The 18707-nt window shown below is 39.8% G+C and overlaps 1 protein-coding gene across 4 annotated transcripts in view; it reads left to right on the top strand.

The window, feature by feature from the left end:
* The window catches only part of USP2 (ubiquitin specific peptidase 2), a 763545-nt gene that overhangs the window by 708387 nt on the left and 36451 nt on the right, over positions 1-18707 (top strand). For all 4 annotated transcript variants that reach the window (XM_044081123.1, XM_044081124.1, XM_044081122.1 and 1 more), the window contains one exon: positions 14604-14711. In XM_044081123.1, the coding sequence (XP_043937058.1) occupies positions 14604-14711 (108 nt within the window). The remainder of the gene's footprint in view (positions 1-14603; positions 14712-18707) is intronic.

Here is an 18707-nt window from a genome sequence, read left to right as displayed (position 1 = left end):
TCCTTCCTGGGGTTAGGCCATACAAACACCCTCAGTGCCTGGACATAAGCAACCCTTTGCGATGATTCCTTCAGTGGCTGTCACACCTTACTGTAGTTGGGGTAATTCCCTAGTACAGCAGTCTGGCTAGTAAGCAGGGGGGGTATAATGCAACTGTGCATTTTGGTGTAGACTTGGTTGAAACAGCATTGAACTCACTGTTAATTTTGTCTTAACTCTCCATCGGTAACTGCAAATTCTGACTTAATCTATTAGGCTGTACTGGAGTGTTTCTTTATGGAAAAGGCACTAGATAACCACTTCTGCTAGCACTCTCACCGCACTTTCTCATAATGCTTGGAATTGTTTGGCTAGCTCTTTCTATTTACGCATTGAACTGTGGATATCTTGGACTGATAATAATATGTATGAAGTCCCATTCCTGTGCAGATTTGTAAAACTATCGATTCATAAACTGAAGACCATTGTCTGAGAGAAATAAATCAATATGTGGAATTTAATTTCTAAAGCATATTGCTTCGAATAACATAATGAGTGAATTGGATGAGATGTCTCTTGTTTTAATCACTTCATCTTTCTTTGAATAGTAATCCACACAAATGTGGTAATCCCAGTCATTGAAATGGAACAAGATTGTAGCAAGTTTGCTTCACTATCTTTCTACAATCTAAAGTCGAATGTTTTATTTATTTTATTTTATTTTATTTAACATTTGTTTTCTGGGAAAGACCGACTTGGAAAAAAGGTAATTTAACAGAGGTTCAGGGGGAATTTATTTTATTTTATTTAGTTGCTAACCAGGTAAGTCCACTGGATAAAAGTGTCCTTTTCAGAAATAAGTGATTTGCAGCATTCTATACCGTTGGTATATGATCAGTGCAGTGACAGAACTGCTTTTGTCTAAAGTTGGCTGCCAAGCTGCTGAGTGGGAGTAGCAAACCTGTTTTTTACTCCTCAAACCATGATATGCCTCAATTAGTGTTGAGTTCTGTATGATGGGGATGAGTTTGGCTTAATGGTTAAGTTTGGTTCAGGTTACTAGCTAGGCTTAAAGTAGCCCATCAAGGCAGTTAGCCTAATATTCACCTATGAACCTATATAATGCATGCATTGGGTTGCTCACAATTTTCTGAGTAGCTCAGAGTACTAAGAACAAAAGCAGGCCTATAATTACTGATTCTATCCCCTCCTTTGTACAATATAGTATAGCTGTTTTTAGCAGGGGATATCTTGCTTTCAAGGGCAGTCGTGTTTATTAGCCACTACATTGGAGTGGGACTTCTGCAATAAGCGGCTGATGTTTACATGGTTACTCTGCTGCATGCTGGTGGTACCTAGTTGGTTCTCCATCAGCAGCGAGAGTAGCTTTTACTCATTGTTTTTATTTAGCATCCAGGGTACTAAAATCATACAAGTAGAATTATGATTGGGTCTCCAATCATAAACACATTATGATGTGCTCCAGACATGAATGACAAGAAGTTCAACTCAAGGGTGAAGCTCAAGAGGTGAATCCTGACATGCATGTTGAGACCACATCATTTAAGGTTATGATCGGAGATCTGATCATAATTCTTTGTTGTGCATGAACTTTATCTGCTCCATGTACTACTGGTTACAGAAACTAGTGCCTAACTAGCTTATCTTTTCCCAGTATTGGACCATATTCATGATGCTCCATGCACTACATGCTGTTTTACCTGACAGGACAATGGTGCTATTGTAGATCCATGTGACAGCAGAGCATTTGTTCATTAGAATGGCCTAATGGTTAAGGTGTTTACCTTACAGACCCAAGGTGCAGGGTTCTATTCTCACATGGGGTAACTGGCTAGGCTTAAAATGACCTGAAAGGCAAGTAGCCTAGTACTAACCTATGAATCTATGAACCTAAAACCTTCTTGCCAACTTCAAAGGACTAAGGTTCAAAGGACTGAATTACTCTGTGATTTATATTAAACACATGTTTAATTCTGTGCCAGAATAGCTTTGTAAATTTAATTTCCAAAAGGCTACAGTAATCCTTTTTTTTTTCATATATACATATATATGTTTGTTTACCAGGGTAGAGCACTGATCAGTATTGTCCAGTTTCAGATGAAATACAAACTATTTTGCTAACAAAAAATACAGAAATATAAGCAATAGCAAGAGTAATTCAGACTAGTTATTCAGAAAAAAATGGTATATGTACATGCTAGTGAACTAGTACATGGTCATAGGTGTGTACTAGGCTAATGACCACAAGGGCCATTTTAAGCTGAGCCATGCATCCCAGATCTCTGACAAGTACTGGTAGCCTTAATAACTGTAAACAGGGGCCTGGAAGATGAACCACTTACAGGCTGCCTGTGTCCTTTAGAGATTTAGGTACCACATTAGGGATGGATTTCCTGTCCCCTATCCATTTGTCCAAGTTCCAATTGATTTGAGTTAGGGAGGAACTCTGCTTCACTTGGATGTGAAGACTGTTCCAGAGAAGGGGTAGTCTCTAGGATACATATCAGTCTTGGCAGCAAGTCCTGTAAATATCACAAGCAAGGTTTCAATTTTTAGAAAGGGTAATTCTGGTGCTCTTTGTTTTGCGGGTATGTAGGAATCACGTCATGGCCAATTGATGCAGTGTTCTTGATTTTAGAAAGAACATTGAGAAACCTTTTCCTAGTGATAGTAGAGGGGAGTAAAATTTGATGGTATTTCCTCAAGGGAAGATGAGGGTGGACAGGGGTAAAGTTAGAGCTGAATTTGTCAGACGGTAGGTTTGTTATATCACTTGGGTCAGTATAGGTGGCTCCATTTACAAGGAGCTCTGCACACAATTGTGTATTGCTTTTGAGGTTGTAGACATAGCTAAAGAATGCCTTGTGATTGTCCTTGGCCTGAGAGGCCAAATTTACTTTAAATTTGTCTTTTTTAGACTTTGTCCTCTGAGTTGTTTGTTTAGTTTGAGAGGGCTTTTATCTTGCTGGGTGCTACGCCTTCTTATTTTTGCCATGATTTTCTTCCTTGTTTTATGCAGCCTATTGATGTTGTGATTCTACCATAGTAGCATGTTTTTTGAGTTAGTTCTGTACTACTTCATTGTGGGTATAGCTACCTCTGTGCAACTGTTAACATCCTTGTATAGGGTTTCTGTGAACTGTTCCATGTAAGCATCAGTATTCTCAGGGTTTTGTGGGTCTTGAAATGTTGTCAGGTTATTAATTAATAGTAGAAGTTAGCCTTGGAGTAGTTCCTGAATATTCCAGGGTTAGCTGGGGTTCCATGTTTTAGTTTTACTTCAAAGGAGACCATTTTGTGGCCTGACCTTACCAGAGAAGACATTACAGTAGGGGTTGCGCAGCACTCTCCTATGTTAGTGAAGAACAGATCCAGTGCATTTACACCCCTGGTCAGTGTATTGACAATCTGATACAGGGAGTTTGTGTTTACAAAATCCAGGGATCTCTGTGCCTATGCGTTTGCTGTTGTATATAATTCCCAGTTAATAGAGAGGTAATTAAAGTCAACCATGAATATGATATTAGGTTGGATAGTGAGTGTTTTCATTAAGGTTAAATACATGTTGTGTGTTTCATGGTTCATAGAAGGCGGCCTACAGTTTGTAATGAAGTGGTGTTAGATGTTGCCTATGGTGATTTGAAAATGGAGAAGCTCAAGTGCATTGTCCTGTTTCACCAGCCTTGTGGTAGATTCATTTTTTATGTAAATTGCGACACCTCCACCTTTATTCGCTGTCTATGTTGTAGCTGGTCTAAATGTGTGGAAGGCCTTATCGCCTTACACTGCCAGCATGCTCGCCACTGCTTTAAAACATGTCTCAGTGACTGTGCAGTTGTCAGTATTCTCTAGGGTGAGGAGAGCTCGTAGTGAGTGGAGTTTCCTGTTTAGAGTCGTAGCATTGAGCACTAACACCTTTTGATGTTCTTTGTCAGAAGTACTTTCAGTTTGGCATTGCCTGAAAAAAGCAGTTTGGGAGAGGACAATACTTTAGCTAATATTCGAATGCCTGGAGAGGAGAGGTGCAGTCTATCCCTGTCAAAGCAGTTTGGTCTGTTGACCATCCCTAACATGCTGACAAATATTGCAACCCCCCTTAGAATGACACCAGAAACTAAGCCAATTATTAAAGTCAGTCATCTTTTGTTCATAACAGAAACATACTGTGGTATTGTCCTTGGAGATGGAAAAATGCTACTCGATGCCAGGCACATATCAGCTTGAGACACTTATTCCGAGAGCGCCATGATGTTTCTCTTCATATAGTGACTTATTCCGAGAGCGCCATGATGTTTCTCTTCATATAGTCAAGTATAGTCAAGCAGTGTGCAATGTACAAGATGTACGTTCGTTTTTGCCTGTTAGTATTCATCTCACCTAATAACCATCACTCCACTCATTTATAGTTGTTAATAGTCTTAAAAGTATTGCTTTAAAGAATTGTTTCTATACAATTTCATAATCTACATGTCTTTCTTTCCTTAGTCTGCCTCATTTCCTTGGTCAGTCTCTAGTGGACGTTCCTCTTTTTATTTATTTTCCTTAATGATGCATAAGGTTAAGGATCATAAGAAAAAGGCAATTTAAGTGTTTCATAACATCATCATCATCATCGGTGTATTTAAAGATTACAAATATATCCTAGTTTGCATTTTTAAGCTCATTTGGAGGTTGTTGCAGGTACACAACCCTAATATAGCTTAATATTACTGTTTTGATATTTCTGGTGATTTACAGTGGGGCAAAACTGCAGAAATGTGGGCATGGTAACCGGTGTATTTGCCATAATTCTGGTAGCAATTGTGTTCTTAAGGAAGTGTAACATAATGTAAACATGCAGTAAAATGCTTTACCAATTCTATTTGTAGTGCCTGTTTTTCCAGACTACTTTTTGATTTGACGAAAGGCACTCATGTAGCATTCTCCCTCTTTATCTTTGCTTCTCCAGAGTCCAGATTTTTGTAACTTCAATCCCTTACAGACCTGTCTCTATTATGGAGGATCACTACTTTTTTTCAGGCCTAATTTATCCCTGCAAAGGATGTCCCTAATTTTGGAGGCATGTCCCTTTTTTCAGGCTTGATTTACCCCTTACATGATTTTCTTAATCTCCATTATCACGTGTGATTTTCGAAGCTGTCAGATATACAGAAAACCACACTACATGGCAAGCATTCTAGTGAAATTAGTAATTTAAGGAAAGAGGCAAACATCTTTCTTCTCCCTTTTCCTGAAGCAAAAATAAATGACCTTGTATGGTAGAATTTTGCAATACAGTTCATTAAATGTTATAGATTTTACACCATCTCTGATAATGTGCTTTATATTTTTCCATCATTCTGTCAATTTCTGCAGGAAGAGTTATATGCTATTTAGTATTCACATTTTATGTTATGAGATTAATTGATTTTTTTGCTGTATCAGGTACTTTCTTTTCAAGGGCGTTTGTTCCTATTTTCAGTGCCTGCTGGTTGAGAGGTGTAACCCACTATGACAGTTTCAGAATCCTAGTTTTGTGTGATCATTCCGTATTAGAGTCATCTAAAGATGCTGAAAAGGTTGGTTGGAGATAAACTTGCATGCTTTCTTTATGTTTCCAGTTCTGAGATTAGATCAGGTCAGGTGAGGATATGCTTTATCTTAATGCATAACATACATTCTTTAACATCTATAGATTAGAAACATGTTATTCTGTCCTCATTATTTCTGACTTGCAGGCAAAGCACTATGAGCTTTTTCTAATATGGCTGTTGCTTTCATCCATGGGGAACTATCTTCTTAAGTCCCTCTCTGTTTCCTCTGGTAGCAGGTTAGTTTTTGAGTCCCAGTGTAATGAGTAATTTTTTAATAGTTTGTCAAAAATTCCACATTGAAACACGGGTAAATGCAGCAAGGGGATATTCCTCTTTAAATTTAAAGTGCAACAGTCATGTAGTTAGATGACGTAAGTAGACAAGTGCAGGGACAAAGCTTTGACTCCCATGAAAAATTTTAAAAAGAAACTGGTTGCAGGGAGTTGGTGTAATGTTTTCAATCAAAATCCCATTCTTTCATTTCGGTATTCGAAGACTGATCTAGAGTTATTTCTCCATGTCACTCCCCAGTGTTGTCACTGCTGTCTGACCTCAGCCTGGTGTGTAATTGCTAACGTTTTCATACTTGTTTTTTGATGTATTGAGCCTAGTGCATGCCCTATGATTACTAAACCCCATCACTACTCTAGTGGTGTATTAAGTCTTCTCAATATATGCAGACTGTATGTAACTACTCTAGACAAGAAGCCAGGGTCTCTCTACTTCAGTCTGATCTCTAATGCCTCAGTAATACACAAAGATCATCTTTTGTCTTGGGGTGATCAAGTGCATTCTTAAAATTATTGTAGTCACTAAAACATTTTGTGCATTACTGATTGACTAACAATTCTAATCTATTTCTTTCTAACTGAATAACTTCTCCATAGGTGCTCCCTTTCTTCTTTTCAAGTCATCTGTCAAGTTCCTTTTTTGTAGTTAGGGACTTAGGGAAGAGTTTCAGTTTCATTTACTTTGACTTTTGAGAAAAGTAGCTTTGTATGCCCTAGAAGGCAATATACGTTGATACTGGTCACTAATAGAAAAGTCCTCAAACTGAAGTAATAGTCTTAAAAGGGAGAAGTTAGAGTGATGTACTTAAGTAGTAAAAGGTAACGTTTGAGGTTGAACACCTATTACAAATATGTGGAGGATGGCCAAGTCATTGTGAACATCATCTTCAGCCAAATCAACAAGTATCTGACCTCAAAATGGCAGCCTTAATACAAGCACTGGCATTTCATCGACTGGTTCATTATTAGAGCTTAGGATCATAAGGATTTCAACTTCTGCTTATTTATTATTATTATTTTTTTTTTGAGAATGTAAGCAGTACATTTTTTACAAAAAAAATGAAGTAAATGAATATTACAATTATGTCTGCCCTTCATTTCTCATGATCATTTATCTTTCTTAAATGCAGAGTCATTTTCCCATAACTTTAGTCTGTTGGTTCAAGGTGGTGAAGGATTTCAGGAACAGAGTTACCCATAGCAAAACAAGGCTATTTTTTAGGAATACTGCATGTAACTGGGTTGTTGATGCAAATCAAATGATACTCTGCTTAACAGAGAAAACATAATCTCTTAATTCCAGATTGCTTTTATGTATGTCCATAAAAAGCTAACAACAGACTGATTTACTGAGACAGTGTTCACAGTTTTATCTAAATAATTAAAATAACCTATTATTATCCAGAATAAAGTTTGATGAAACATATGAATGCAAAAAACATTCTACCTTTGTTATTAGATGTTTGTAGTAATCAACCAAAATAACTGTCTTTTAAGAGAAACCAAAAGTAACTGATGGAAATGTTCTAATAACTTTGTTACATGGGAACCCATCACTAACCAATATGTAGATCTTGACACATATAGAAGCTCCTGTTAATCTTTGGCAGCAATTATAGCTGAACTCCTTTAGGTAAGAATTAAGTCATGTCTCTGTTAGTACGACCACAGAAATTCATTCTGTAAATAGAAGTGGAAACATTTCCAGTTATGCAATTCTGTTTGTAATTTTATTATTTAATAGGGTCATTATCAACTTAACCCATTGTTTTACTTATGGTTATGTTTGTTTGCTGGTAAATTGGAAACTGTTCATATGTATTATTGGCACACAGATACTACCCCTTCTGGCTGAGATGCATTGCATTCACTGAATGGTAAAACTGTTGACTAGTCTTGCCCACTTTATTGCTAGAAAGTACTTTGTAGTTCTTCCTAGAGTTCTTCCTACAAGAAAGACTTTGGCTGAGACAGTGTGTAGATGACCTCTTACTGTAAAGATTAGTATAATGTTTCCTAGTGGCTCACTGGAGTGCAAGTTATATCTTCATCAGAGTCGAGCAGTTATGATGTTCTTCATCTCACATTGCTGCAGTCCTAACACTTGGGTAGTCCGCTGTCCCAGTCGGCCCGAATACCAAAGTATAAGGCTGACGTCGGTCAAGGCGCATTATTCTGACGTCAGGACGTCAGGGTACAAATGCGCATGACCGACGTCATATCCTCAGTCTTTTTTGCCGCATGGTCCGATGCAGAAGCAGTATTGCGAGTGCAGGTTGGCGTTCTGAAATTTTCTGAAGTCGGAGTTTCAGACCGAATCAAAGTTGGCTAAGTACCCGTTAGAATATTTTGTTTTTTCTTGCCTCAGTATTTAACCGGATGTCAGAAAAAGTGAATAACTGTATTTCTTGTGGGAAACAGATACCTCATAGGGATTACCATACCTTGTGTATACCTTGCTTAGGGCCTGAGCACGACGTTGTTGGATGTCGCTCTTGTGCTAGATTTAACAAACGCACTATAAAGAGAAGATTAGACTGTGCCAGGTTAGTTTTTGGGAAGCGTTGTAATTATAAAATGCCGACGGATGCTCCGACGCCCGCTTCATCAAAAAAGCGCAAGGACAAAGCAGCAAAGCCTAGGTTGGAAGAACCGTCTGTCCCGGACGCCGGTTCTTTAGAGGGCTCGGTGGAGCCGGAGGTTCTGCCAGAAGTTTCTTTGGAGTCTCAGGGAGAGACTTTACTGTTACAAGATGTGTCCTCTCAGGAGGTAGGCCAGGCTGAAGGGGCTTCTCAGGTAGCTGTTCTCCCTCCCTTCCTAAGGTGGTTAGGCCCTCCCTTCTGTTTCCAAGGCTTCTTGAGAGGCAGGCCAGGTTTAACTTCAGTGGGTGTCTCTCCTTGTTCTTCAGGGTCTCTGCCTAAGAAACATATGCTTAAAATGGCAGAAGATTTGATTACTATGATTAGAGGTTCTATGCCCCCTCCTGATAAGAGGCCTAGGGTGGAACCTGAGCTTGAGAGTTTTGAGCAGTGTTCGAGGCTTTTGAGTCTTCGGCTGAAGACTTACAGGAGTATCCTCCTTATTCTGATTCTGATGTAGATGATTCTACACCTTGGCTTCTCCTCCTGAGGATTTTTCTTTTCAGAGACTCTTCATTCCATGAGGGAGCATTTTAAATGGGAAGGTCAAGATTTCTCTGATTCCAGGAAAAGGCTTAGGGAATTTTGTTTCTACCCCAGCATAGGTCTTTAGCTATACCTCCTGTTCTGGATGTGGTGGAAGATGTTTTGCAGAGGCTTCCTGAACCCTGATTCTTTGCCTCCTGCCCCAGTTAAACCGGATAGGTATTATAGGGTGCCTGAAGCTCATAAGTATCTTTTAAGAGTCCTAGGGCAGACCCAGAAACTGTTTCTCAGGGGCCTAAAGGTGTTAAGGCTTCTGTTGTTAAAAATCCTGTTCCTCCTGATAAAGAGGCAAGGGCTTTGGATAGATGGGGAAAGAAGGTGTATACTTCTTCCACTTTAGCCATGAGGGCTTTGAATTGCCAGTTCCACATGTTAAAATACCAAAATTATCTCCTTTCACAATTGAAGTCTAAGGTGGATGCTCTGGCGGAAGGTATTGAGTGTAAAGAGTTGCAGGATTTAGTTCATGTTTCTGAACAGGTGGGTAAGCATTCTTTGCAATGTGGTTTTGATGCTGTACAGGCCTCTTCGAGGGTGGCTGCCACTGGTTCTGTTCTTCGCAGGCACGCCTGGCTGAGGGATCAGAATTTGGCTGAGCATGTTAAGACAAGGATTTTAGATGCTCCGTTACAATCTGATGTGTTGTTTGGTTCGCCTGTGGAAGCAGTTTTAAAGAAAATGGAGGACAAGGCTAAGTCTATGCAGACTGTCAAAGATTATTTGCAGGTTCAGCCTCCGAAGTTTAGTAGAAATTGGCCTACTAAGGGGTGGACATATCCTTCTTATGATTCCCAGTCTAGGGGTAGGTCTAGACGTGGTAGGGACAGAACTCAAGGTTCTTTTAGGCCTAGAACAGGGAGTTCACCTGCTCAGTCTTCTGGTGAGGGCAGGGGTCAGTCCTTTCGTAAACAGACCCAATGACCTGCCTTTTCAGCTGCCAGAGCCTTCTCGTCTGGCAGCACCTTTGGGAGGAAGGCTGGCACTTTTCAAAGAAAATTGGAGTTTAATTACCCAAGACAGATGGGTATTGGATATCATTCACCACTGTTACAGGTTTTATTTCCATACCTTGCCTCCTTTCAAAGGCATGCCAGACATTCCTCCTCTACAAAGAAAAGAGGCTCACAAGCAAATTTCTCTGTTACTCCAAATAGGGGCCATTCAGCCGGTTCCTGTGCCAGAAAGGGGCCTAGGATTTTATTCTCGCCTGTTCCTAGTACCAAAAAAGGGGAACACGTGGAGACCAATTTTGGATTTATCTATCCTCAACACTTATCTGGACATTCCCAAGTTCAAAATGTTGACGTTACAACACCTTTTACCTCTGCTGGGAAAAGATCACTGGATGGTAACTTTAGATCTCAAGGAGGCTTACCTTCATGTGCCTATCAGACTAAGTTGCAGGAAGTATCTGCGTTTTTGAGCTGGGAATTCCCATTATCAGTTCTCTGCATTGCCCTTTGGCTTATCTACTGCGCCCAGAGTATTCACAAAATTTCTGGCTCCAGTGATAGCTTACTTCAGGCTAAAAGGAATACAAATCTATCCTTACTTGGACGACTGCCTGATTCTGGCTCAAGAAAAGGAAGACCTTTTTCAGCATTTGGAATATGTGATAGCAGTACTAAGATGCCTGGGGTATTCTGTGAACGAAATAAAGTCCAGTCTAGTACCCTCTCAAGACATGTGCTTTCTGGGTGTGAGACTGAATACAGCAACCCAGATGGCCTTTTTAACCCCGGACAAACAAAAGAATCTTTCCCTTTACTTCCATCAACTATCTCTTCAGTCCGGGCTGACTGCAAGGACAGTCCTTCAAGCCTTAGGGTTCATGGCGTCTTGTATTCTGGTGCTTCCCAATGCCAAACTGCATATGAGGAAGCTGCAATGGTATCTCAAAATGTATGGACACAGCACTGCCAGGATTTGGACACTGTCATTCAAATAATACCTTGCATTCAAAAGGAATTTTTGTGGTGGGCTCAGGAATGTCACCTAAACAAGGGACTCTCTGTGACCCGGCCAGAGGCGAGTCAGATTCTAACGACAGATGCCTCAGACATAGCTTGGGGAGCTCATCTGAATGGAAAGTGGATACAAGACAAGTGGCCTGCCAGACTACAGCATCTACATATCAACATGAAGGAGATGTTAGCAGTCCAGTTTGCATTAATGGCTTTCAAGGAGTTACTTCTTCCAGGGCAGGTGTTGATTCTAACAGACAACACAACTGTCATGTGGTACATCAACAAACAAGGGGAACACATTCTTATCCTCTATGCAGGCAAGCAATGATTTTGTGGGAGACTGCGCTCAGCTTGCAACTAAATCTTCAGGCAAGGTTTCTGCCAGGAGCACAGAACTCCTTAGCAGATGTGTTAAGCAGGCAAATCATGGATCCCCACGAGTGGAAACTGGATCTTCATGTATTTCGAAATTGACAGTGTCATGGGGAACTCCAGACATAGATCTGTTCGCTTCTCCACTAAACCACCAGCTGCCAAAGTTTTGCACAAAAGGTTTCATCACACAGCTTGGAAAGTGGATGCTCTTTCTTTCAGTTGGAAAAATCTTCATGTGTATGCCTTTCCACCTCTGCCTCTCCTCCCAAAGGTACTCCTAAAGGTCAGTCAAGACAAGCCAAGGATGATTTTAATAGCTCCAGATTGGCCTCGGCAACACTGGTACCCATTACTGAGGAGTCTGGTAAGGAAGCCTCCATGGCCTTTACCTTTGATTCCACACCTATTGTCTCAGAGGGACGGTCATCTACTCAATGTCAAGCTTCACTCTCTTCATCTAACAGCCTGGCATATTCTGTTTTGAACCACAGCAGGTCTCAACTTCCTCAACAAGTTTTGAATGTGATTATGGAAGCCAGAAGACCTAGTACAAGGAAAGTGTACGCAGAAAATGGAAGAGATTTTTATTTTGGAGTGCAGCAAAGGATTTGGAGGTTTCTGAGCCTAATTTGAGTGTGGCTCTTCAATATCTTACTGAGTTATTGGACAAAGGTTTGTCTTTCTCTTCCATTAAGATTCATGCTGCAGCAATTTCAGCTCACTATGATTGTGATCCACCATTGTTTTCTCATCCTTTGTTCAAGCAATTTCTTAGAGGGGCAAAGAATATAAGACCCCCACGTAGAGCTCCTACTCCTGCTTGGGACCTCAATTTTGTGTTGGAGAAACTTACTCTACAACCTTTTGAGCCTGCGGCTACTGCTGAATTGAAATACTTGTCATAGAAGACTGCTTTTTTGTTGGCCATTACTTCTGCAAGAAGGGTTTCTGAATTGCAGGCCCTTATGGCAGTTGAGCCTTTTTTGATTTTCCATAAGGATAGGGTATCATTACGTACTAATCCTTCCTTTATGCCTAAGGTGGTCTCTAGTGTGGCTTTAAACCAAACTATTCATTTGCCTACTTTTTATGCAGATCCCCAAAATAAGGGGGGAAAAGATTTTGCACACTTTAGATGTACACAGGCAGTTGCGTTATTATTTAAGCAGGACTAAGGATTTTAGGCAGTCTCAGCAGTTGTTTGTTTCTTTTGCTTTGAGTTCTCAGGGCAAGCCTGTGTCAAAACAAACTATTTCTAAGTGGATTGGGTTTTGCATTGCATTTTGTTATTCCCATCATGGCAAGGAGATTCCAGCTGGGATTAGGCCTCATTCCACTAGGGCTACTGCCACTTCAACAGCATTTCTAAGGGGGGTGGAAACTAAGGATATTTTGGAGGCAGCTACTTGGAGTTCAGTGCATACTTTCTCTAAGCATTACCACCTTCCTCTCTACTCTAAATCTAGGGCTGGTTTTGCCACGGCTATTTTGCAGGGCATGTTGACAGCTCCTGCTTCTTTATGATTTGCCAGCCTCCCTTACCTCTGCTTTGGGATTCTACCCAAGTGTTAGGACTGCAGCAATGTGAGATGAAGAACATAGTACAGTTTTGTACCTACCATAAATGTAGATGTTCGAAGATCCACATTGCTGCAGTCCAATTTACCTCCCTCCTTCCCCTCTGTGTTTAGGGGTGGTTGTGTGGGTGGGGTTGTACTTTTGTAAATTTGTATATATTGTACATATATTTGGTACAGGAGTGTTTGGTGTTTTTTGGTTTTGGCCTTATCTTTTTAGGGTCTTCTGACATCTGGGGCAAGAAAAGACTGAGGATATGACGTCGGTCATGCGCATTTGTACCCTGACGTCCTGACGTCAGAATAATGCGCCTTGACCGACGTCAGCCTTATACTTTGGTATTCGGGCCGACTGGGACAGCGGACTACCCAAGTGTTAGGACTGCAGCAATGTGGATCTTCGAACATCTACATTTATGGTAGGTACAAAACTGTACTTTTCCCTGACACATGTGTATTATTAACTTTATTCTGTATCATAATGAGGTCATTTGTTTATAACCTGAAAGCTTAAGGAAAAAGTTGAGTGTATTTTGTAATGCAGCATCTGGAAGATGACACTGTTCTTTGTTCATTTGAGGAGTATATTATACGGATTCTTTCTCCACAAATCTCCATGAGTTGGGATTGTGCATTTATTTAGTTCGGTTTCCCTTCATTTACTATCTCGGTATATGCAAATGAAGCACCACCCAAGGTCTTTCCTGTTTGTTTTCCATGTTTGTTTGCTGTGACTTAAAGATTAACTTTTCTTTCTATTTCTCTTTCTCTGCTTGTTAAGATAAACTTTACTTGTTTTTTGTATCTAAACAGTATTTATTGAATACCTTCTTTTTGTCTCAAATTATGTTATCCCTTCAAGCTATATTTAAGCATTTTCATTCCCTCTGTGTAAACATGCAACGTGATGCTTGAGATATCTTCTTGGATATATAGGTGTTTAGAATGTAAAAGATCAGTATACTTTTGGTTAAACACAAACCCTTCTGTGATAAAAGTTTTAATTATCTGTCTATTTTCAATACCTACGTAATCCAGTTAAGGGTTGTAAGAACTTGTCTAACTAGCAACAGTTTTAAGTTAAGAAAAACAATCCTGGATAGGAAGGCAGTCTGTTGCAGGTTAGATGAATATTGAAACCATGGGCTTGTACATACACACACACACACACACACACACACACACACAGCAGAGTAACCACAAATTTGAAATTCTGATGCCATGTAGAGTTTTCCAGATGAAAACAAAAAGGGATGTTACAGTTCCAGAACAGCAGTAGATGTGTTTCTTGGTTCTTGTACAATTTCTTCTAAGTCTGGAAGACACTGTGAGAAGTTCAAGGGTTTACACAGTCCATGCTGCCCTTTTGAATTTTATGACTAGAAACATGATTTAATGTAGTACTCTCAACACTGATTGCCCTCTTAATAAATATGTGAAGTGTCAATGAACTTATCTTTTTTTTTTCAAAAAGGGCATACATAAATATTGTGGTATTGATGAAACAATGTTTTAAAGTCCTGTTAATATATTAGTTAAGTAAATACATTTGTTGTCCCATTTACTCTTGTCTTTTTTGAGAGCTTTATAAAATACCACATTGTGCCTTGCTTTCCTTAACTTCATACAACTCCAGATCTAAAACGGTTCTCCGAAGCACGTATTAGAACCAGCAAGCTCTCAACCTTTGTGAATTTCCCCCTCAAGGACCTAGACCTTCGAGAATTTGCCTTGGACAATAACAGTAAGTATTGTTTTCCAACAGTTTGCTTCAAAGGGCTTACTCAAAAATAAGACTGCCATGCCATTATAATGACATTGCTTTGGGAACTAAAGTGTACAGCTTCCTGCTGTAGAAGTACAAGTTGTCTGCTGCACTCTGTCAGACTGATGGTATGAATTTAATCTGCATCTGATGTTAAGTTAAACTTTGGAAGGGAATACTTGGAGTTCTATACTACCACATGGAAAGTATGTGTCAATCTTTGATCATGTACTAGTAAACTCAGCAAACATCATCTCTGCAGTACTTTGAATTTCTTTAACCGGACTTGCAGAACTGCTACTTTTGAGATCTTGTTTATCAGTTCTAGGTCAGTGAATTCTCTGCACCCTTAGATGAGTCATGAATCCTGGAATCTGCAGAAAAATCCAAGGAAAAAAAAAAACATTCTGCTATGCTAGTCACTGTATTCTAAACCAAGAGGTTCTCAGTGAAATTTGTGTAACTTAAGTTTCATGTGCTGTTTGTCAGCCCAAGGAGTTAATAATTTATACATGAGAAAGAATAATGTGGGTTGTTTTGATGCCACGATTGAATTAAATATTTTAAGGATCTAGATGGAATCTGTGAAGTATTATGAGGATCTAGAAGAATCTCTGTGGTGCTTGTGAGGTTTCAGAGGGGACCCATCACTATTGTAAGGCTTTGGAGTGTTGTGTGCAACACAGAGCTTCTGTTTCAGAAACCAATTATTCCTCTGGTAACCTTCAGCAGATCCATATTTTCCAATCCCTCTGTTGTATGTAAATATAGATTTTGAGTGGGGAAGCTCTACTCATTTAAAGTTGCAAGTGAAAAAGAAATAAGTGGGAAATACCCAATAGTCTGAACAAAATTAGTTTGCTGTTGTAAAGGATCCTTCCAAATATGTTATGGTACTTGATGGAGAAAGTACTTCAACTGGAATTGCACCAGAATTATGGCTACAATAGCTAAGCATTAAAGAACTGTTTTGCTTAGAATCATAATATGAGTAAGTAAACGGTAGTAAAGAAATTCTTGTTTGGCTCCCCTTTTTGTAACTTTATAATGTTATATTTAACCGTTTCTTTGTGTTAATCTATTTAATCATTCACAGTACCTTCTTTTTACAGTAGGGTACAAGTAAATATCTGCCTGTCTATATACGCATGTTTGTGTGTGTCTGAGCAGATAAATAGGCTGGATAGGTAAATAACATGTACAGGTGTATTCAAAACCAGCTGTTCTGGCGAACAACAGAGTGCCATTAAACTGAGGAGGGTAAACCAGACATCCCTATCACCAGTAACAGACTCCTCTTCTTTTGTGAATCTAAAAGAGTTCAAGTAAGCTGAGAAACTCAATCCAGAAAGCATGTCCTGGATTTGCCCTCAGGCGTACTTTGAAGAGACCTTGCATGTTAAGTGCCTGGGATTCATCCCCACCTGCCCAAACCACCTCTGGTCACTCCTAACCATAGAAGAGCAGTTGCTCTGCCCCAATATCCTTGGTACTTTGTGAAGGAATCTCATTTTTGCTGCTTTCCATCACTACCCAAAGCCTATGACCTTAGATGAGTTGGATTACTCTGAGGGTTTGGTAAACTGACAGCTTCAGACATTGACTCCATTCTGTCTTCACCACTATAACCTAATACAGTGCCTGCAATTCTGTTACAGCTGCACCTTCTGCTGGTCACTCTCACAGTCCCACGCTCACTGGTAAAGATCAGTCTGTTCTTTTCAAAGAGTAACCAATGACCTCTAATTTGGAAGTACTGATTTTCATCCCATTCACTTCATACTCAGTAGTAACCAGAACTTACTGCACACTTTAGGTCACTTGAGGCTAAGGCCACAACATTTCTCTGAAAACAACCAAGTTGCTACTTCATGTTCCCATATTAAGTGAATGACATGCAGTTGGCAGTTCTGTGCATCTACTGCATAGCATTTCCCACAAGACATTGCAAGGTATGTGGCCCTTTCACCTTCTAACAGTGTTTCCTCTGGATGTCCGTGTCTGTTTACCCTTGATGAAAACAGTCTGGGCAGTGTCCAGGCTTACTATCAATAATCACATCTTGTTTAATCAATATGCAATTATTCAACCCTAAAACATCACCAACTTTGTGAGGGTGATACTGAAAACGATACTCCCAATGTGTCAAAGAATTATGTCCATCAAAATATACATCATATACATATATAGCTTTACTATAATTTTACAGGAGGACAGAACAGCAACTATCAGAACCCTGAGATGACTGCAGCACTAAACCTACAGTGTAGAGAGATGAAATGCATTAACTATCAAACCACCCTATCTTTGTAGTCTGAGGAATGAGTGCTACCATGGGTCCTGAGAGTTTGAGATTGCATGCCCCAGCATTGTACTTTAATAGTGCGACCATCTTGGGATTCTGCTCCTCAGTCTTCTCATCTTGGATAAATATTACATTTTATGTATATATTTATATATAATGTGGGAATTGTTAAGTCTGAATGTTGATTTTTTTTGTCAGTAGACTAAACTGCTGTGCTGTATTTTTCCACTAAATGTCTGTTCTGCTGAGTGTAGAGTTTGCCGAATTTGGTAATGTTGAAGTGTTATTGTTTTGTATGGGATGTGTTTGTGGGTTAGTGTTAGAGTAAGGGCTAGGTAAGGGGATAGTTTTACTTGTGTGTGTGTGTGTGTGTGTGTGTGTGTGTGTGTGTGTGTGTGTGTGTGTGTGTGTGTGTGTGTGTTTGTGTGTATTTGTGTCCAAGTGTTTAATGTAGAGGTACTGTTAGGGAAAAGCTTTTTCATAAGATAATGTGTAGCGTTGGGGATCAGGCCTCTCAACCATACCAAATTTCTTGGTTTTAAACAGTTTTGAGGTCCAAATAATAGGGTGCCACAATTCCCGTTTGGCACCCCTTAATTTCCAAATTTCACGGCTTTTTTTTTATTTTGTTTTGAGCTGATGTCATCACGTGCGCAATGATATCAACTCCATGAACAGCTTGCCAGCCTGTCGAAATTGAGCTTAAGGGCTAGCCTGCAAGCATTTCCAGCAAGCCGCAAGACTGTTAATGTGGTGAACTTAGAAGGGAAGCAGGGATGGTTGCTTACACTGTCAAAGAGAAGGTATTGTATTTATTCTGCTGCCGATTTGGAGGAAATGTTTTATTGTGTATTCTGTGCATGTGTGTGTGTGTGTGTGTGTGTGTGTGTGTGTGTGTGTGTGTGTGAAAAAGGATACTTGGTGGCTAGAGGTACTCAGGCTCAAACCCTGTACCTTGCATGCAGGTAACAAGAGCCTAAAGTCCCTACCCACCACCACTTCTGAAAACTTTCCAGATTTTTGCCTGTTCAGTTCCTCATAAAATCTCTGTTTTTCTGGATGTTTATGGCAAATCAGTGAAGGATTGAATTCACTAAATAATGACAGGTATTTGAATGGTAACACAAAACTTTTTATTCTAGCAATTTTCTACGTTTATAAGATCAATATTTGAAATGTGCCCCCCCCCCCATTTTTGGGGCTGTATTCCCCCATTATTGGCTTTGTCCAGGTTTTTTGTGCTAAGAGTTTGACAGCTATGGTCAGGGGTGAGAATTTAATTCACTGAATATGTTTGAGGGCTGTATTATTAGCTTTGACCATGTGTTTTGTGCTAAGAGGTTGAGAGCTATGGTGAGAATCAAATTCACTAAATGATAGCCGTTTAAGTTTCAGTCTTCCAAACTTTCAGGAAACTGCTGATTTGGCATAGTGGTATGTTGCTCTGACTGTAATGCACAGGGTCCTGGGTTCAAGACTTGGTGGTGAAACGCATGGTGGCAACATTTTATTCTAACAACTTTCCAAGATTGCACTAGCAATGTTTAAAATGTGTCCCTGGTTTTTGGGCTTTTGCCCCCCCCCCAATAAATTTTGGCTTTTTCCAGATTTCTTGTGCTGCAAAGTTGAGAGATACAGTTGAGTCGATTTTGCAAGGAGCTGAGAGCTTC

Source organism: Protopterus annectens, chromosome 8.part0 (assembly GCF_019279795.1).
Source record: "Protopterus annectens isolate FY-2018-M chromosome 8.part0, PAN1.0, whole genome shotgun sequence".
NCBI classification, from domain to species: domain Eukaryota; kingdom Metazoa; phylum Chordata; order Ceratodontiformes; family Protopteridae; genus Protopterus; species Protopterus annectens.
This window is presented reverse-complemented; position numbering and strand designations above follow the sequence as displayed.